The sequence below is a fragment of the Pseudoliparis swirei genome, chromosome 9, assembly GCF_029220125.1.
Source record: "Pseudoliparis swirei isolate HS2019 ecotype Mariana Trench chromosome 9, NWPU_hadal_v1, whole genome shotgun sequence".
NCBI lineage: Eukaryota > Metazoa > Chordata > Actinopteri > Perciformes > Liparidae > Pseudoliparis > Pseudoliparis swirei.
In genome coordinates this window covers 12,397,258-12,419,168 of record NC_079396.1, presented here as the reverse complement: position 1 = coordinate 12,419,168, position 21,911 = coordinate 12,397,258, and the positions used below count along the sequence as shown (strand labels likewise).

Sequence of the window (21,911 nt, the reverse complement as noted above, 5' to 3'; positions counted from 1 at the left end):
AGACGGTGGCTGAATGAGGAGACCGTCCACTCGCTTTGGATCCATACTGTCACGCGGACTCGGACGTTACAACCCGCTCTGCTGACTGCACACGGTAAGAATAACGTCCTTTCATCCATCTGGTCATATTAGATCTGTTTCCTTCACTGGGTCAAATAAACCGTATTGTCGTGAATCGTTCGACTATAACCAGCGATGTACGCCCACCCGCCCCCTAAAATAACCCGATGTATCTATTTGATAGAGATGATCCTGACAGATGGTGTTTGGCCGCAACATTGACGGGAAACGTGGCTCGTTAATCCTCCGTGTTTTGACGACGCCGCGCCATGGGTGTCCAAATATGGCTGATATACGTGACACATTCTGCGCGGGTGTTCATCTCCTGCGGACTTGTATTCGGGTGGTTTGCGTCTCTGCAATAATTATATATGTATGCGATTCATTTGACCTTGAAAGATGCATCTAAGGTTATATCCCCCTACAGTCAGTCCTCTACACTCAAAAAACCGATTCAAGTCCTTCTTAGAGGTGACACATTTAAATATTGTTTGATACATGTAAATAAATCAATTACAAAACGAAGATATTTATATTGAATGGGTGTAACACAAAATGTATGAATACTTTCATTTATTAGATTTATTTAGGTTACACTCACAAAAACGATTCAAGCCCTTCTTAGAGGTGACACATTTAAATATTGTTTGATACATTTAAATAAATAAATTACAAAAATAGATATTTATATTTAATGGGTGTAACACAAAATGTATGAATACTTTCATTTATTAGATTTATTTAGGTTAGATGGTGTGCATATGAACTCAAAATAATTGTGTTTCATTGAGGACTACCCTTTGTGCATGCGCTTTCTGAAAATCAGTTGTTTGCATGAGGTGAAGACGCTGTATGGTGGTGTAGTGGCTAGCACTGTCGCCTCACAGCCAAAGGGCCGTGGGTTCAATTCCCAGTCTGGGTGTTCCTTCTGTGTGGAGTTTGCATATTTTGTTAGTTAGTTAGTTTATATTTTGAGTTGGACAAACATAAATTAATTTAATTTAATGAATATCGTTATTTTATTTTAGATGTATTTGATACAAATGAGTTGGACTAACTTCATTACATTTTATTGCACTGATGTGCTAAATTTGAGTTGGAGTTGCATATAATTGTTGGATGGAAAACCTGCCAACAATTTAATTGAGTTCATCCAATGAGTCATTTCTTTGAGTGTAGCTGCACGTGAGCCGTGCATCGTGTCTGAAAGATGCCTGAACAGGGCCATCAGGTAGTGTTTTGTACCTGTCTGAATCCCTGTGTCGTTCAGGATCAAATTGCGGGAAAGTAATTCATCATTACTTAATGGCATCTGTACACATCTTGTATTTTACAATGACACTTTTCTTCCTGTGATGGCTGCCTGATTGACCCGCCATAGATCCCACAATAGACCGTTCACTTCCAGCTTTGCCATAATCTACCATCCCCCTCAGTCCTGCCATAGCAGCTCCTTGTTATTTGCAGAGACCCTCTGGGGGTATCATGTCGGCCTGTTTGAGATGGTGAGGAGAGATATGCGACCACTGATGCTGCAGGGATGGGATTTCAATTGTACAGGAATAGCCATTGCTTAGCAACCAGACAAGATAAGAGTGGTGCAAATCTTTGCAGGAGAAATGGTGAAATGTTACGTCATCAACACCAAACGATCTATGGAGAATTAGGAAATATAGAGTTACAGGAACATGCAGTTGATTCACACATCTATCTCATTCCTCCTACAATCATGTATGTTTCTCCTCAGTATGCTTCTCCACCACTCGCCATGTTTCCCTCAGATTGATCCTTGAGTCATGATCTGTAACAGTCCGACACTGTATGAAGTCCTGCTGTCTCTGTATTTGCCATCTGTGTCAGGACATACTGTGAAACTCGGAAAGTTGCTTGTGAAAACTTTGACTACACATGATTAGACAGTCGGAGTGAGAATTGTATCGGCCATTTGTGTGTAGCGGGCAGCCATCGTCCGAACCCATGACTGGAACAGTTTGTTACTAACTAAATCAACGTTTCCATTCATAAGAAAAGTAGGGCAAAACATTGGGTGAGCAGTCCGTCAAAACTCAGCATCGTGGCCAAAACATGTTGTTTGCAAACACGCAGATCATCGTTTCACCCCAAATTCAGGGAGCGTTCGATGATGACTCTTATTGTGCATCTGTAGACTGCTGTGGGAAAGTGTACTCCTGTTCTGAGATCTGTGTGGAGCTCTGAGCCTCAGGGTGCTGGGCGTCGTGACTGCAGGGGCTCAGCGCCGATGTTCAGGAATGTAATGTGTGTGCTGCTGGTGCGGCTTCTCGTTTTTGAGAAGTCACTGTGAATAAAAGCCCCATCTGAGGATTTCCATCGGCTGCATCTGTTTTCAGATTAGTGGCCTTGATCAAACACTTCTGCTTGCTCTGCTCTCGAGCTCCCAGAGTGAAAAGTCAGACAGCTGTACCTAAAATATGTCTTCAAAGTCTGGTTTGTGTCATTTTCTGCTCCTGGAGCTGCTTCTTTGGTATTTAACCAAGAGTGTCCTCCTCATGCAACTGTTGAGATGACCTTCAGTTAGTTTATTTGCAGTAAATGCTAACTATCTCACTATGTTTTCATGTAAATTTCAAATGCCAGTCTTTGAGGGTCAATAGTTTTGACATGTCGAGTGTTTAATGCTTTCAGCTACACATTTCCATTTTAATTTAATTGGATTAGTTCTACAGTGTTTACAGGGTTGCCCACAGTGTTTTATAGCAGAGGAGGAATTAAAGAGCACCTCCTGTAACATCATTTAAGGGCCAAGATGCCTTTTCATCTGTAAATTACTATTACTTTAAAGGAAACTGTTTTTGCACATCAAAGTCTCTCAGGTCTTGGTAGTAATGTAAATGTTAAAAAAGTATTTTAAAGACAGAAAGAGCATAAATAACCTCAAGTGATTTCACTATAGATGTAGCTTTAGTTGGAGCCGTGTAATAAAAATAATATGGGAGAGTGAAGTTGAAAATAAGTGAGCTCCACTTGAAGCCATAGCCTCCGTTAGCATACCAGACTCTATATTCGATCTCTCAGTGGTCAAGTTGCATTGTGGTTAATGTAGACACTATAGGCTTTAAAAAGGAGAATTTTTTTTTTTTTTTGTGACAGGAGTGTAATGCTAAATGAATGGAGTACTCTTTTATTCCTTATGTCTTGTTTAACTGAAGCTATCTGGGTGTCTAACTAACAGTGAAATCCTCTTTAATGGACACAGTAGCTCTTATTGTGTGTGGTTATTAGCACACAAGACTATTAGAGCATTGGATTAGCAAAAGGCCTCTGAAAAGGTGTCACATACCAGAGAACTCGGAGGGACTCACTTTCCAGGCAGCTTGTTACTTTTCAAGACCACTGGACTCTTGAAAGTACTTATCACCAGGATAGTTTTCACCATGAGACCGGCAGTCACACATACAGACTGTTCATTGCTCTTCATACTATTCACATGACTCAACTTTGCTATAATGGGCTCTGCTGGGAAATTGATTGTAATTCAATATTAGTGTCTCTTTCTCCATAATGAAGGGGATGACTGAAATATCTTACTCATGTCTCTCGAATGCTGCAGTTCAATGTCCATTTAAAAATACTCCATGTGTTTAGTAGCAAACAGGAAAAGCAGCGTACTTGGTTCTGAACTGAAATGGGTAAAGTCGCCGGTCACAAGTCCGTCCTGAACTGTTTGCTGCTACAAACGTTTTTTTGCATTAATAATTAATATGATTATTTTCTTAATTCATTATTGGGGGAAAAGCTAATCACAGTTTAGCAATTTATGGTCCAAGCAAAAAAAGGATTTCTTCTCTAAACACTTAATTTCCTGTCTGTCTACAATATTTCTCTTCACAGATCAAAAAAAAAGCACAACTTCATTTCCTTAATTCCTCCTGATCTTCATCCAGTCAGACACCTCAGGCTCTCCTTGCCTCCTCCTCCTCCTCCTCCTCCTCTACCTTCAACCTGAAGGAGCTTCGTTGTTGCAGCCATGCCAAAGAACACCAAGGTGACCCAGCGGGAGCACAGCAATGAGCCGGTCACTGAGTCGGTGGCTGACCTGCTGTCCCTGGAGCACCCCATGGACTATAAGAGCAGTCAGATGAGTATGGGTCTGAGTCCCGGCTCTACTGCTCCAGTGAAGGCCCTGATACCGTCCCCTGACCCAGACGCAGAGGACGGCCGACCGGCCTGGAACAACAAGCTGGAGTACATCCTGGCCCAGGTGGGCTTTTCAGTGGGCCTGGGTAATGTCTGGAGGTTTCCCTACCTGTGCCAGAAGAACGGAGGAGGTATGTGGATGTATATCTTGACATGATTTTGGTGCATACTATCAGTCTGAATTACAGAAACGGGCAGTCCAATGTGCAGAATGTAGAAACACTTCCTGGGTTTGGAAGTTTGTTCCTAATTGGGCCACCCATGGTGAATATGTGTCCCCTCAGGGTGCTGAGTCATTAATTAATAGCAAAGAAATGTTTTTTTATTAGTATAAAATCCTCAAAAAAATAAGTGGCCAGATGGGAGTTGTTACCCTAATAGTATGGAACCATTTTGATTGCTTCCGTTGGTTTGGGCATGAGATAAGACAGTAAAAAAAGAAAAGAAACGTAAGACAATTAGTTGGGTCTTTAGTGGCAGGAGCAAAAACATATCGTCCTCAACATTTGGTGGCTTGACTGTTGGAAAACAATTACGCAGAAATATGATGCAGGATTTTGGGGTCATTTATTATCAAATAGTGCATGTAGCTGCCTTAAATAGAAAAAAGCACTCCTCTTAGGGAGGAAGAGCAGGATTTGTTTAAATGAGTTGATACCAATGTTGTTTGTTCAAGTAAACCAAGAGTTGCTTATTTTAAGGCGATATCACGTTGTCTTTCAGTTTCAACCTTTAATAAAATATATATATTTCAACCACATTGCAATAAAAACCCAAGTGTTCGGGTATATTTGCATCCTAATGATCCATCTCCAGTCCATATCATGGCCCGTTCTCTTATAAAAGTTCTGCTCAATTTGCTTGTTGACTTTCTGCGGCCTCCTCCTCTTTGACAAATTGCGTCCTGTCAACAAGATAGCCGACTAATCATCTCAGTCATCAGGTCGTCTCTTCAGCGTATTCAGGCTTGTGTTGTCAGCAGCAACAAGATGAGATTGTTTCTCCCCATCATGACGAGGTAATGTCGAGGGCTTGCTGCACGCTGCAGCGTTCTCCTGTTTCGTCTATATTTGCTGCTCTTGCCGGTTTCTCTGTCCTATCTCTTTGGTATTATGATCTACTGGTTTATGTTAAGATGATAACGGCCTGATGACTAAGGTGGAGGAAGTGGAGGAGTAAATATCGATTTCCTGGGCCTTCAGACATTGTTGGTTCTACCTCGAATAGGAGGTGTGTGTAGAGAGGGTATTTGAGTTGCATGATATAACAAAGCTGAATTAAAAATAATCAGAGTGTGTGCAGTAATGAGTGTGTATCCCCTGCTGGATTTTGACACCATGGGAGCTGTTGCATTGTCTTGTCTGGGCTTGTTCCAGAGACGAGGACAAACTGTCTCCATTTGTGTCCATCCTCGTCCATAACTTCGTTGTTTTCTGTCTCTTTTTCAGCCATTTTTAGTAAAGTGAGGGTTTACACTATTTTATTTAATCAGTCACGAAATAATGTTAAATAGTCCACAATAAAAACAGGGTACAAAATAAATATGTTGACAGAGTTACGCACCTCATCTATCTCACCGAGTTTGCCTCATCTAGCAATGAAAACATGTATCCATGAACCCATCAAGGAGGAAATAAAAAACAAAGAATAGTTGAATTTGGCAGACTATGACTAACATAATATCAATATCAATATATACAGATTAGCTCCGAACACAAACAAATAAAACAAGTCTTAAAGTGTGCAGCTGCTACACCGCAGGTTATAATAGACCTAATGTTTCCAATCATACAGATCTATATCCTTGGGCAGGCACGTGCACAGATAGACCCCTAGTGGTGCTCAAGCACCAGCCCTTTTGCCCTGGATGAGAAAAGTGCCCTTTTTGCTGGAGACACATTTTTTTCATTCATCAGGATTTAAGAATAAAAGTTACTCTCTCTGTCATCAATTCCCCCCAAATGTGTTTTGATATCTGACAGGGCATTTATTTGAGTTCTTGTGAGAATTGCGCCCGACGTGCTCCACGGCGCTCACGAACGGACAACACGGCTCAGCTAAAATAAATTTAAATTTACAGTAAAGTAACAACTCAAGTGATCCAAACTATAGTTTCTTGTCTTCTTCACTTTCAAAAACACATTTTCGCTGCTTCTGAATTTCCTCTTGGCTGTTGATGTCTATCAATATCGCTCATTTTGAAAATGAGGTCAGAGGGCAATACGGATCCGTATCAGATCAGCGAGGAGGGCAATACGTGGCTGGCATGAAGAGAAGATCCATTATCCAATCAGAACACTTGTACTGTTGTTGCCCTATAATAATTCATCTTTATTCATAAAGAAAATGTAAGATAGCTTTCTAATCCTGCCCAGAGGAAACGCAGGTCGAGGACAGCTTCACTAGTGTAATGCTGCTTATGCTTCAACTCTGTCAGAATTTATTTTTTTGGCAATGGGTGTCCTTTTTTGGGGTTTGAGCACCTGCCCCCCAAAATGTCTGTGCACGTGCCTGTCCTTGGGTATGAAGTTAACTTGAAGTTGACTGTTTTCTTGATTGATATCTCTATAATTGTACCATGAATACTTTCATTCAGAATATAGTTTAACTTATAAATCAAGAGAGCCGTAGCAAATGTCAATGTGTTGTTAAAATAACAGCGTCATCCTCCAGGTAACCATTCTGACCAATCCTGGTCACGTTTTGATTCCCTCTGTTCTGTGTGTTGTCCACTCAGGATAGACATCAAAGGTCAGTAAAAGTAGTCAGACACAGAAGTCACTTCTAACAGTCCAGATAATAATACCACTGTGCAACACAACACTGGATCTGTGGTTCCTTTGTCTGCTGCTTGCTCTAATAGCCACTCACATCGGGATCAGTATGATCGAGGCAAGCGTCATTTGTTTTCAGCCTGGGAACAAGCTGCTCCTCCCAGCTGCCCGTCAGTATGGCCGTCCTCTCTGGCCGCGGATGGTTTGTCACCATGGTGCCCCTTCATGTCTTGACGTAAGCAGGATGGACCGGACGTGACTTGTGTCTTTGAGTGCCTGCCCTTCCCTTTCAATTATCCCAAAAAATATGCAAATTGTGAGAGGGAAGTGAGGGAGAGAGGGAGAGAGGGAGAGTGGGATGCATAATGAAGAGAATATATTCACTGACAGAATATAACAATGTCTCCTGTGCTGTTTTACATTGAGCTTTTATCCTTCACTATACATGGATTTCCAACATTCAGATAACCAAAGCCGCCGTACACTCTTTCCTCTGCCCCTCCGCTGTCTCAGGTGCATACTTGGTGCCCTACTTTATTCTCCTCCTCCTCATCGGCATCCCCCTGTTCTTCCTGGAGCTGGCAGTGGGTCAGAGGATCAGGCGTGGCAGCATCGGGGTGTGGAACTACGTCAACCCAAAGCTGGGAGGCATCGGGGTTTCCAGTCTGATCGTAAGCATAAACATGAGCCCATTAACCAATTAAAATGCCATACTGGTCGCACTTTACCACATGCAGAAGTAGGGTACTTGTTTTGGAAAGGTGTTTCTTCTTTATGTATTCCCATTTAAATGTTATATTTCAACAATATCCCTATTCTTTCTTAACAAAGAAGGAGGCTGACATTTATCATCATAACACATCATCATTACAAAGTGCAGCTGAGGATGATGGGATATATCATTTTGGATGTATTTGGTTATAAAAAAAAGTTTTGGATCAAATAAAGTATGAACCTGATCATGGCGCTGTACAGAAAGCTGTAGAATTGATCAATTATGTGCAGATCAGAAATAAGAAGTTATTTCTTCATAATTAAAACATTTGCCACAGATTGTAACAAAACATATGAAATGATCTATGATTGAAAAGAAGTTTCAATCACAAGGTAAGCATGAAATCATGTCCATGACCGTGTCATCAGGTGGTCTTCACTGTGGAAAAAGTCCAGTGGGGAAGTTTATTTAGCTGCAGAAAAGATTGGAGATTAAAAACCATGAAAAACTTCCAACTGGAATATATTGTAGGTGAACTGAATTCAAGTCATCAACAACCATTCTCTCCACTCACCTGTCTCTTTAAATTAACCTGTCCCAGTAAACTGGTTGAGTCCCTACCTTCTAGGGAATTAATGACGAGCTAATATTTGATGTGTTATTATTACTGGAAAAACACATTACATATTTTTCCAGTCCGCAATTGAGACTGTAAAACAACAAAAGTACACACAACTGTCAACCATGTGTTCCTAGTTTACCACTGATCTTTTCATCATTAATACATTTATGATCCCTTTTATAAAATGCCATGAAGAGTAATGTTGTTTCATAATTATTGTACACATGATAATATCAGTCTTTGAAGAAATGAAATCTGTATTTAAGATCCTGAAACACCAACCAATGGTCATTTTCTCACTTTCACGTCTTGACTTGAGTCATAAATGTTGAGACCTCAGACTACTGGCCGCCCCTCTGCCTGCTACCACTAGTTCCTCTGGATGGCTTACAGCGAGCAGCATGCAAAGACCGGCGTAGAATGCTGTCATAATCTGTCCCCATCATCTGCAGGAGTGGTGACCCTTCATGCACCCATCCCATCAGCGTCATCGGCCTCCAAGTCAGTGATTGACTGCCTCTGTCTTTGTGTTGGTCCGTCCTTTTGATCACGAATTCATCAATCTAATGCAAACGAGGGAAGGGAGAGGCCTGTCCTGGCACAGTGAGGCGTGTGGCAGAGGGAGATTCAGCAGCTATAAATACCTCCTCATAAAGGACCCAGCCATGGCTGCTGAGAGCAAACAGCTCAATAATTCATCCACTTGAGCTGTGTGCTCCACGTCTGTGCTCTTAGTCAAGAAGAGACGTCCACCTCAACAAACTGGTTATCCACGCTGGTGTTTTTGTGATTGTTTCTTTAGGAGCGATAAATATAGCCTTTTTTCTCTCATTCCCCCTTCAGGTTTGCAGTTTTGTGGGTCTCTACTATAACGTGATTATCGGCTGGAGCATCTTCTATTTCTTCCAGTCCTTCCAGTTTCCACTGCCTTGGGCTGAATGCCCCATGCAAATAAATGGAACCCAAGCCAGTGAGTGCACAACACAATGCCACCGCACAACACAGCTATGACAGAGGTGTGCGGCACAAGACAGGGTGCCCGTACAAAAGAGCTTTTTTATTTTGAAGACCTTCCCACCACCGAGAGGAAAACCTAATGCCTGCAAGACAATTCAGGGCTTGAAGCTGCAGAACGTGCCTTTGCATTGTAACAGCTCGGCTCGCTGCAGGCAAACAGAAGATACATGTGAGCCGTCTCTAGAGGTGCGTTGGCCCTGCACGCCATCCCACAGTGCAGCTCTATCGGCGAGGCCTGTCAGATGGTATGATCCGACGATCATACCTCCGTATCTCGAATGGCTGGCAGCTGGTAGCCTATGGGGGGGATGCAGGTTCTGGCAGAGTAAAGGGCATCAGCTTACCATGAGAGGGCAGGATGTCCACTCTGCTTATGATTATGAATGCAGCGGGGATGTGGAGCGTCTTACAGGATTCTGTTAAGCTACGTGCAGTGGAGAAGCACAGCAAGTCAGTCCATTTACTCAAGTACAAATATGAAGTACTACTTGAGTATATTTGATGTGTTGTTCTTTATACACCACTATATGTGTCAAACAGTTACAGGCATTTGTTACTTTGCAGATTAAAGGAACTCTGGAGTTTTTGACTAGTGGCGCGATGTTTTGTTCAGTCAGTCGGCCCCGTTTTATGTTAGATAAACATGCACACGCACCGTGTGACACGATACGTATTCCCTACAATGGTTTCACAATATTCCATCGGACTAGTAAAGAGGGATGAGAAGAAAAACTGGCTTTGCAAAACTTTGAGAATGAAAGAAATGCAACTCCGCCTTTTACATTGAAACATCTCCATATTAGTAAGTATTTATTTTGTGAATGATTGAAACTGAAAAGTGAAACAAAATCGGATCTTTTCAACTCTCCTCCAACATGAATAAAGGAAGCTTTCTAGAAATCAGGGTCAGTAATATGAAATAATAAGGAATATGCTGCATTTAATCAGAAAGATTACATTACAGGTTTTTACTTATTTAACATACATATACTAGTTGTTAAGATGGAGGTGTTTGCCGTGCAAGATGTATGTTTAGAAATATGAATCTTATAATCTAAGCACACAGCAATTGGCTAAACATCAACATTACAATCAATATTTCACATGAATGCATTATTAACTAGAATGGGCACTCGGTAGAGCGCATACCTTTGCATATCACAAGATTGGGCATTGAATTATGAACATTTTGGCATTAGTTGCATGCCAATTGGACAAAATGTATCGTGCTATGGTAAAAAAAGAGTTTGACCTTTCCATGACCTTGACCTTGACCTTTGACCCGATTGATCCCAAAATCTAATCAAATGGTCCCCGGATAATAACCAATCATCCCACCAAATTTCATGCGATTCAAGAACATTTTGACCTGTTCATGACCCTTGACCTTTGACCCGATCGATCCCAAAATCTAGTCAACTGGTCCCCGGATAATAAACAATCATCCCACCAAATTTCATGCGATTCGGTTCAATACTTTTTGAGTTCTGCGAAAGATTTTGACTGTTCATGACCTTTGACCTTTGACCCGATCGATCCCAAAATATAATCAACTGGTCCCCGGATAATAAACAATCATCCCACCAAATTTCATGCGATTCGGTTCGATACTTTTTGAGTTCTGCGAAAGATTTTGACCTGTTCATGACCTTTGACCTTTGACCTTTGACCCGATCGATCCCAAAATCTAATCAACTGGTCCCCGGATAATAAACAATCATCCCACCAAATTTCATGCGATTCGGTTCAATACTTTTTGAGATTTGCGAATAACACGCATACAAATAAATAAATACACGGCGATCAAAACATAACCTTCCGGCATTTTCAATGCGAAGGTAATAATAAATAAATGAATACGACAATGAATTAGGAACCTTTTTGACTGATCTGGTCTACCTGACTATTCAGAATGATGACAATCTTCAAATGATCTGATATGTGATATCTCGCAGCACTGTTCATGCCCATTCCCTCCTTCTGGTCGTTGTAGTCGTGGTGCCGGAGTGTGAGAAGAGCTCGGCCACCACTTACTTCTGGTACCGCCAGACTCTCAACATCACCAGCAGCATCGACGACACGGGTGGCCTGAACTGGAAGATGGTCCTCTCCCTGCTGGTGGCTTGGATCTTGGTCTGCCTGGCTGTCATCAAGGGCATCCAGTCCTCTGGGAAGGTACGGGGTCTCCATAGCTTCACAGCAGGGGCAGAGCCTTCAGAGATTACGGCATACAAAGATGCATTGTTTTCACAATGAATGATTCCTCATTATCAGGGAGGGATTTATTCACTTGGTTTTTAGTGGAAGGTGAGATTCTACTGCCGCCTGAAAACACGTGTCTATTTTTGAATCTCATCTATATTATGGAAGAAGACACACATGCAACTTTAATAAGCTTAATGTGAACCAAGCAAAAACGGATTCAGGATGCAATTTGGCAACAATTGCAACAACATCCTGTAAACTCTATATTCAGAGTGAGTCACACACCACAGAGCAACATCAGCCCACTTTTTCAAAAGGAAAATAAATGGATCGCCATGGTATGACACAGTTTTTCATTCTCTAAACGTAGTAATCCAATTATCTTCGACATTTTACTGCAATGATTCCCAGAAATGCTGTTGGAAGGATATTTAGCTCCTCTCTTAAACCTCAAGGAGTCCTCTCCACATTTGGTGAGATTTCACAGATTCAGTGCCAAGCAAACACAAAGCTGTGTGTGTGTGTGTGTGTGTGTGTGTGTGTGTGTGTGTGTGTATGTGCATGTGCATACATTTATGTTTGTTGGTTTTCTCCCATGTGTGAGGCCTCAGAACAGCGTGTCCATGGAAACACTGTGTAATGGACTCTCTCTCTCTCTCTCTCTCTCTCTCTCTCTCAGGTGATGTACTTCAGCTCTCTCTTCCCGTATGTGGTGCTTTTCTGTTTCCTGGTGCGAGGTTTGATGCTGAAGGGAGCGGTGGACGGCATCGCTCACATGTTCACCCCTAAGGTGAGAGGAATAAAACAAACAATAAATTGCTGACTCTAAAACAAGGTTACCTTTGCAGAATTGGGATTTTCACCCAACAAATTATATAATATGTAGTAGTTTGTCTACAATGCTATTGTGGTGTGCTGGAGGGGAACGAGTAGTCTTAAGCTCGCTTCTGTCTCTTTGACCACTTCTTCACTGTCAGCCAAACAGATATTTGACATGTGAGACACTTTGTCTCTGCAAGCTGCTCAGCCATGAGTGGTTGATGGTCTGATCCCCTCATAAATGTCATCAATATCTACATTGTCACGTGTTGGGTTGATGACCCCCTCTAGTGGTGGATATTTCTAAGTACATGGAAAATTTTAAACTGCACTTTGCTATTTGTTCTTTATGATCATGCAATATTCATTTTGTAGTCGGGCTATCTGCTGACATCACACGTCAGCGCAGTGTATTGCAAGTTAAAGATAACACCAGATAGATATGGTTTTAACCCAAAGATTCCAAATATACCAGATATACTGATTCACAGAGGGATGACATAATAGAACATAATGTACAAAACATATTTTTTCGATCAAATGTGAAGTAGGCAGAATATGAATCAAGAGTTATCACAAAGCTTCTTGACGATATAACAACAAGGTTCAAGGTTATTAAAAATAAATAAAAAATGTCATGTTTTCTTTCTCTTGTCTGTAGCTGGAGAAGATGTTGGAGCCGCAGGTGTGGAGAGAAGCAGCCACGCAGGTCTTCTTTGCTCTCGGTCTGGGCTTCGGAGGTGTCATTGCTTTCTCCAGCTACAACAAACGAGACAATAACTGCCACTTTGACGCATTACTGGTCTCCACGATCAACTTTGTTACCTCCATCTTGGCCACTTTGGTCGTGTTTGCTGTCCTGGGGTTCAAGGCGAATGTCATGAACGAGAAGTGTGTCGTCGAGTAAGTGCGTCGTACTGTAAAACATGTTGACCGATCTTTCTTTTTTACAATAAACTTCACTCACTAACTCGTCTTTCTCCACATCTTTCTATGTGCAGTAATGCAGAGACAATTCTGGGCTTCCTAAACACAGGTGTGCTGAGCAAAGAGCTCATCCCTCCTCACATCAACTTCTCCCAGCTGTCCGCCCAGGACTACAGCGAGATGTACGGCGTCATTAAGGCGGTGAAGGAGGACAGTTTCGGAGAGCTGGGGCTGGATGCCTGTTTACTGGAGGACGAACTTAACAAGGTCAGAAGAGGAGAATTCACAACCTGAAAGGAATGGGATTGTTCAGTATTTGAGAATAGTCATATTTAGCTATAACGATTGTGTTTGAGTGATGATCCACAACAAGTTGTCCTTATTTTTTTTTTTAAACACATAGGTTTAAAATATCAGGGTGCTAAGTAACGCACTGATTCCTCTAGAGCTGCACAAATTAGATCAAACAATCAATTAAATTGGCAATCGATTAATTGTTTCACTCATTTAAAAAAAAAGTTAATTAAATGTCTCGGTCAAATAAAACAAGCATGAATCCTTTTGGACCTTGGTCAAAGGTAATGACACATCAAGTTATTTGTCACGGGAGTATTAGGGTGGACCCAATAGCACCACTCAGGAGACAGAACTGCAAATAATTATCTTTACTCTGAGAATAATCAGGAACAGAAAAATATCAACACAATCTCTAACGCACAAGGGCTTGGGCTGGAAAACACAAGACAATCTGGCAGAGGACAAGTGCATGTGAGGGGATGTAGGTAGACAGACTAATGAGGGAATGGGCAACAGGTGAAATGGGCATGAGGACCAGGTGAAGGGAATGAGGGACTAATGAGGTGGGAGTGATCAAATGCAGGTGAGAGAACAGGTGAAGGGAGTTGGACTGACGAGGTGGGAAGCAGGATCTGGAACGACATGATAGTTAGTGAAACAGGCAGACAGGATGAAAACAACTAATAAAAGGAAGGTGTGGAGCTAAACTGTTTCAACATTATTTAATTAATTGAGAAACTCATCGGCAGACGAATCGATAATGAAAATAATCGTGAGTTGCAGCCCGAGGTTTCTCGACTGAGTCAGTCTTTTGCACCCCCCACATTGACCACTTAGCAGATTAAATGCAGAATATTATATGTATTTTGAACCCCATTCAGAGAACCTTTTAAGACACAGATCATTTAGAGGTCACAGGAATATTGTTAGGGCATCGTCATTCATACTTTTCTTGTTTTTGCCGTGTGCTGTTGGAGTGTTACCCCTATAAACTGTGCTCACTCCTTCATTAAAATTGTCTCTGGCCCTTTAAGGGGCTGCACTAATGACTAAATCTAGAAATGGAAGTGAAGCGGTTGATTTTTCACTTATCTCCATCTTCAGCCGCCTCTGACCTCCACCTCCCCCTCTCGTCCTCTAGTCGGTTCAGGGCACTGGTCTGGCGTTCATCGCCTTCACAGAGGCCATGACGCATTTCCCTGCCAGTCCCTTCTGGTCTGTCATGTTCTTCTTCATGCTGATCAACCTGGGTCTGGGAAGCATGATCGGCACAATGACCGGCATCACCACACCCATTCTGGATGCTTTCAAGATCCGCAAAGAGATCCTGTGTGGTGAGTTGACTATATCAAACTTCAATATGTTGTACATGAAGTTAAAATGCTTGTGATTCACACTGGATGTTTCTTCTTCTTTAATCAGTGGGTTGCTGCATCGTAGCCTTCCTGCTCGGCCTGCTGTTTGTGCAGCGTTCAGGGAACTACTTTGTCACCATGTTTGACGACTACTCAGCTGGGTTGCCTCTCACTGTGGTGGTGATCCTGGAGAACATCTCTGTGGCCTGGATCTACGGCACTAAGAGGTGACTCCACTGCACATGTCGACAAAGCCATATTTAGATAGAAATCCTTTTAATCTGAATCAGAACCGTTTATTGCCAAGTTACTGGTAATGTCTGAATGAGAGCCTTCAATCATTCAATGATGTGACAGTGGAGCCCTTAACCTTCACAGACTTTGAGGTGCGCTCCCCCATTCGTATTTACAAGCTTCAAGCGTTTACAGTCTCTCACACAATCCAGGTGACGTCGGGAGGTCCCTGAGGTTTCAGGGTTTAAGGCCAATTGGGATTGGGCCCGGTATTGTGCATTCATCATTAGCGTGGCCAACTGGGCCCCTTAGAAACTCGTTCTGTCTTTGTTTCACTTCCTCGCAGGTTCATGCAGGACCTGGAGGACATGCTTGGTTTCAAGCCGTACGCCTTCTATTACTACATGTGGAGGTACGTGTCGCCAGCTATCCTGGTGGTTCTCATTATCGCCACCGTCATCGAGATGGTCGTCTCTCCTGCAGGATACAACGCCTGGGTTGAGGCCGAGGTCAGTGCTGTTGTGTCTTTTACACATAGTAAGAAGGAGATACACAAAGAGGGAAAGCTGGATCAGACTTGTATAATTAACCCATGCATGTCCTTCTCCTCGTTCCCTTGTCTTTATACCTCTTTGTCTGTTTCTTCATACTCCTCTGTCTTAACTCTTGCTTTGCCAGGGCGCAGAGCGTTTCCACAGCTACCCTCCCTGGGCTTCAGCCATGGCCTACTCCCTCATTGTGCTGGCTATGCTGCCTTTACCCATTGTCTTCATCGTCCGCCACTTCAACCTCATCTCCGATGGCTCCAACAAGCTGTCCGTCTCCTACCGCAAAGGCATGATGAAGGACATCTCCAACCTGGAAGAGCAGGACGAGCAGCGCTTCATCCTCAACAAGAACCCCAGCGAGACTCCTTCCCCGATGCCCGCCCACCGCGCCTACCTGGGCCCGGGCGGCACCCAGGAGATGACCAACACCAACTACGGCACCAGCACCAAGACGGGCTACCAGAACATCGGCTCGCCCGAGTCTGGGCTATGATCCACTGAGCTCATAGATCCTCCCGTCTGTTAAACCCCAACCCTGCTTGGAGAGAGGGAGACAGAGGATGTAAGGGAGGAACAGAGGAAGTCAATAGGGAGAGAAAATACACTGCCGGTTGTTGCAGCGCTCTTCACACCTTAACCCCCAGAACTGAGTCCCTCTATCCCCCCTTGTTCTGCCCCTATGCTCCTCGTCTTACCTTCTTACCCGCCATAGGATCAGTGCTGCCAAATCTGTGCTGCCAAATCCCGGTTGAAATGAAGGGATCGTGGGAATGTGAGTACCACCAGATGTGACAACCTTTTCCATCTGTCAATGTATTAAAGGGGCAGAGAGAGAGGGGCAGAACAAGACCAGAGGGAGCAAGGAAAGGTCCACTGAGGGCTTCAATAGAGGCTGTTCTTGTAATAAGCTACGACCGAGGTTAAGGTGTGTGCAGCGCTAAATGCTTTACATTGTACTGAACCGTGCGTTCATTGTGGGGAAGGTTATTTTTGAGACGGTTGGATGTTCCTAGAGAGAGGAGAGCTTCATTTATTTCTGGTTCAGTTGTCGAAGATTGTTCCTTGTGAGTTTAGGATGGAAGGAGACTCAGACAAGAAAAATATGTTCATGATCTGTATCACTGTGTGAGAAAATTTCCCATTTAGAAAACAAAATTCTTACAAATGCATCCATAACAGTATGTAACTAGAATGGGCACTCGGTAGAGCGCATACCTTCGCATATCACAAGATTGGGCATTGAATTATGAACATTTTGGCATTAGTTGCATGCCAATTGGATAGAAATTGACCGTGCTATGGTAAAAAAAAGATGTTGACCTTTCCATGACCTTGACCTTTGACCCGATTGATCCCAAAATCTAATCAAATGGTCCCCGGATAATAACCAATCATCCCACCAAATTTCATGCGATTCAAGAACATTTTGACCTGTTCATGACCCTTGACCTTTGACCCGATCGATCCCAAAATCTAATCAACTGGTCCCCGGATAATAAACAATCATCCCACCAAATTTCATGCGATTCGGTTCAATACTTTTTGAGTTTTGCGAATAACACGCATACAAATAAATAAATAAATACACGGCGATCAAAACATAACCTTCCGGCATTTTCAATGCGAAGGTAACAAGTGATTATGATAGTGTAAACAGTGTTTCAAGCACATTACATCTTTATTGTGCCTCATGCATCAGCAATAATAAGCAGTCAATGTAGGGTCCTCGTAAAGATGTGAATCTCCTTCTATCCCTCCTGTTCCCACCCATGTAGAATACTGTACATACGTGTTGTGCAATAGTCTGAGATGTCGCCGTAAATCGTGTATATACACCACAGTAGTACAAAATTAGGGGAACCCCTTCACCTTTTCATTTCTCGTCGGTGAACACCGGAGCACAATCTCCTGCTATTGTTTTCGAGCATCTCTGAGCCTGAACACAGAGCAGCACTTTTCTTTTAATCAACCTTTCTCCTCGACAAACGAGGTGCTGGAGCTGTTGCCACCAGCGCTGCACACGTTGTCCCTGTGCTGTTCCAGTTGTAGCTGGTCTAGACCAAGCTTTTCCATTCTGAATCAGTCATTTGAATCGAGCGATTCCATTTGAATCAATGCCTTAGACGGGCAGAGGTGGCAGTGCACGGGCAGAGACACGCAGAGAGGCTGACGTCTGTCTGTGTGTGCGAGGCAGAGCCAGAAGGGATAGGAAAATGTGAGTTCTGTCTTTGTATACGTACAGATGTGCAAGTGTGTGTGTGCGTCAGTGTGTCTGCCGTCTGCCACTGAATGAGAGCTCCTGGTGACCTTGCCGCTTTAAAAATAGAGCTGCGTTACCCAGGGGAAGCCGTGGCAACGCACAATAGATACAGATTATCTTCTGATGTGGAGTAGGAGGAAGAGAGCAGACACCTTGCTTTGTCTGCTCCACCTGCACAGCTGTTTGTTCGGCAATACACAGATGAGACAACAATATATCTCTAGTGTTGTTACAGTGCTTTGGATTAGAGGTTCAGTTTCGTGCCGCGTTTTAAATTTGTCACCCCTACAATACAATGTGCGGGTTTAATTGTTATACATTCCTCAATTTATGACTACTATGGACATCATTTAATAAGCACTACAATTTCCACTTTGCTGTATTTTTGTGAACTGAGGTGGGAAAACTTTTTTTTAATGTATAATCTTGGATGACGTGTATGTTTAGGGGTAGAATGTGGAAAATGTGCAGGGGATATAAAGGTTGGGACTAAGTGGTAGTACACAGACTTCACCACTGGGTGTCTCTGCTGGCCAGCGGAGGAGCCGAGGACTCTGTGGCCCCTCCCTGAAACAACACCAGCACTTGAGCCTGAACAGATGTCGTGTGAAGCACAGTCAGTCACATTGTTTGGTGCCTCAACAGCGTCCCCGTTGTCTGGTTGCCTTGTGCTTTCGTCAGTTGGTTTTCTCGATGATGTCGTGAGTTTGGGCCAATGTTTCGTCTCATTCACTTGAGCACTTTAATTAGGTAGAGACCCTGGAGTCGTTTGTTAAGTTCAGTTTTAACAAAAGCGTTGACTTTTTCCCACAGAATATGTATTGGTTAGCAATATTCATATCAGTAATATTCAGCCCTCTATGAGAGATGGAGGGCTGAATATCCATACAAGGCACAAATACACAAATGTATCACAAGCCACTTTGCAAAGACATCTTACAACATTTCTTTAGTGTTAGTACTGCAGACCTTTATGCCTTTAAAATGTAAGCATTCATCAAGTTGTAATGTTTCAACTTATGACGTTAGAAGCAGGTTGATGCGTTGAGTGTTGCCTTGTTATCTCACCTGTGTTGATCGATGCTTCCCTGCCATTGGCTGGCACCGCGCGGTCCTCCCTATTATACCTATTGTTAGACCAACACCTATGTTGTTCTCCGATGTGGTCATGTGACCTCTTTCATGGCATCAGCTCAGGTTTCAGCCCACAGTAGCTGTGGTATATTGTGTGGTATATACTGAAGTAATTAATAATATTACTTCTATATTAGTTATTTTCCCTCCTTTCTCATATCCTGGTATGTTCTTCAAAGTACTGTTGTTACGAATGCTGTAACAATAAGTAAAGGAGACAAAGTCTGCATTGCAGAGTGAAGAGCAGCAATATATTACTATGAGTGAAACAAGGGGGTATTTCTGCACCAGTCTAAATAAAGGCACAGTGGTTGTACTCCATCCTAAATGTGTCAAGATAAATAAACATACACATGCCCCGGTTGGATAATAACCTGTTCGGTAGCTAACAGTGAGAGTGGAAAAAACTACTGTGTTAACATGTACAAGAAACCAGATGTTTTTGGTCAATTAACCTGGGACATGAACGACACTTGACCTCAGGTGAGGGCACTCATCTGGACTCACCTTAGAGCGACAGCACATTAAAAGAAGCACAGGAAAGTGAGCACAAAGGAGTTGCATTCCTCAGTGAGCAGACACCAGTCAATGAGCTGTGAAAATAGAGCCGGTGTGGATAAACTTGATGATATAACTTGTAGATCATGTTAGTTTGGGTTTGATTCCTGCATCCTCATGGGGTCACTGGAGGATCTGCACACTTGAATGCACTTCAATCTTCACAATAAAATAAACAGCACCAATGCTTTGCTCTGTAGCTGATCCGCACAATGATTAAATGAGAGGGTTGGGAGAGAGCACAAAATACAGAGTTATATCGTCTTTAGGAAACCGCATCCTCATTTTTAAACCACTGGCTTATTTCAATATATGATGCACAGTTTATCACATTTCACCAAGGAAGTCCCACCTCTCCAGGCACAGCAGGTCTTTGCCTCTTACGTTTAAAATCAATGGAAATACTCTGCACAGAGGAACAATGTCTTCTCACGTTAGTTAAAATGTGCTCAGTAATGAGATATTGGCATTTAGTTTCGATATTTTATATTCATTATTGAAAACAAAGACTCCAGGATCTTGTTGTCTTGTCCATGTGTCAGCGGTGTTGCATTGTGTACTGTTAGCCACTTCTAGAGGTTAACTCAGTTGAATTACTGTGATTAAATCAATAAAAACAGATTAATAGTGTATTTATTTAACCGTGCAAATAGTCTTTATGTGACAAAACCCATAGTTATATTTATAGTATTTAAGATGGTGTATTTAATCTGTACATATTGATGTACATTCTGATGAATTCACACAGAGTATCTACAGTATGAGTGAGCTGTAAATAATAATTGTACATTTTGAAATATTTTTTGATTTTTTAAATGTTACTTTGTTGTTTGTTGGTGTTATTTGTTAGTGTGTGGTTGTAAAATATCTGATTGACTTTGCTTGTGTGTGTAAAAATGTGTTTGTGTGTGTGTGTCTGGGTATATGTAGGTTTTTGGTGTTTAAATGTGTTATTTTTTCTCCTCAGTGTTGTGTGGTGCTGATCTAATTCAGTAGATAAAATCCTGTTGTGACAGTGAACTGGGACCACTAATGTAAACAGTCTGTGTTTCGGCAGCAGCTTCCAGCACAAAACTGACGACACAATCAGAAGAAAATGTCTAACGAGAAAGACACCGGAGTTTAAGAGTGTGGAACATGATGGAGCGAACAGGAAATTAAAATAAACAGTTTTATCAAACAAATAATGTTGTTGGTCTCATTTAGTCTGATTTATTCTGATTTATTTGAAAGTTCAAATACAAAGATGTGTTCTTCAGGACAATGTTTTGTTTATACTGACGTGACTGAACACAGACATATATGTTTGTGAATTATGGATTTCAGATAAAAGAAATTCTTGAAACTTTTTGACGACTGACTTTTCAGAATTCATTCAAAATTTAGATTTATGAATTTATACCTGAAACAACAAATGTCATTCCCATCAGTCTCAGCTGTATTTGATGTTTAATGCTAGTTTGCTGATCTTAGCATGACAACACGCTAAACTGTGGTAACCCATAAAACATTATACCTGCTAAACATCTGCATGTTTACATTATCATTGAGAGCATTGTTGGCATGCTGATGTAAACACTTAGCTCAAAGCACGACAGCCTCACTGAGCTACTAACATGGCTAACAGCCCCATAAAGTCCAAGCCTCAAGGGAATCTCCTGAAACACAGTTTGAAATCAGACAATAATTCTTGAAACTGTGTCACTGCGTTATATTGTCTGACCTATAGGCTCAATAAGAGAGGCAGGAGGTAATATAATATTTGGCCATGAGCTCTATTGATTTTCAACCAAAATCTCAATGTGGATAGATTTTAACTCCTTAATTTGTTATCGTCATTGACATTTATAAGTAAATGTGTTTCTTGTTTCCCAGTGGACAGTTACTTTATGTTAAAAGAAGGTGAAAGAGACACCAAAAACTATCCCTGTGGCACATTTTTAGAAGTACTTTTTTACTCATGAATTTAACATATCTCATTTTTAAGAGAGGTGCATGTCTGAATTTCAGTTGTATCTATTTATTAGCTCACTCTATTTTGTTTATTTGCGACAATCAATTGCTCTATTTAATAATCAAGGAAGATATGTTGCACCTCTGGAAGACTTCACTAATGCAGCTTTTATCTTTGTTCATCTTCCCACAACTAGATTGCTTAATTTGCTTGTCACACTCCCCGCTCAGTGGCAGACAGTTTGTCGGAAATGGAC

At 42.0% G+C, this 21,911-nt stretch overlaps 1 protein-coding gene across 2 annotated transcripts; it reads left to right on the top strand.

Annotated features, from left to right (window-relative positions):
• The first annotated feature begins 4,066 nt into the window (after positions 1 to 4,066).
• On the top strand, positions 4,067 to 17,055 carry slc6a17 (solute carrier family 6 member 17). Of its 2 annotated transcripts, none has more exons than XM_056424051.1 (11): positions 4,067 to 4,367; positions 7,524 to 7,681; positions 9,191 to 9,317; positions 11,358 to 11,539; positions 12,249 to 12,359; positions 13,050 to 13,291; positions 13,390 to 13,582; positions 14,754 to 14,946; positions 15,035 to 15,194; positions 15,548 to 15,710; positions 15,880 to 17,055. In XM_056424051.1, exons 1-11 carry the CDS (start codon positions 4,067 to 4,069, stop codon positions 16,240 to 16,242), a joined length of 2,193 nt encoding a protein of 730 aa, XP_056280026.1. In that variant the 3' UTR covers positions 16,243 to 17,055. The 2 variants fall into 2 exon arrangements, with proteins under 2 accessions (XP_056280026.1, XP_056280027.1); XM_056424052.1 differs by having other exon boundaries at positions 15,548 to 15,722; positions 15,889 to 17,055.
• The last annotated feature ends 4,856 nt before the right edge of the window (positions 17,056 to 21,911 follow it).

Bases quoted from the DNA above. Each gene is read 5' to 3' on its own strand.
- slc6a17 (XM_056424052.1), top strand. From the start codon at position 4,067: ATGCCAAAGAACACCAAGGTGACCCAGCGGGAGCACAGCAATGAGCCG. The intron at 13,583-14,753 runs GTCAGAAGAGGA...CTCGTCCTCTAG, and splicing joins TGGAGGACGAACTTAACAAG to TCGGTTCAGGGCACTGGTCT. The intron at 14,947-15,034 runs GTGAGTTGACTA...TTCTTTAATCAG, and splicing joins CCGCAAAGAGATCCTGTGTG to TGGGTTGCTGCATCGTAGCC.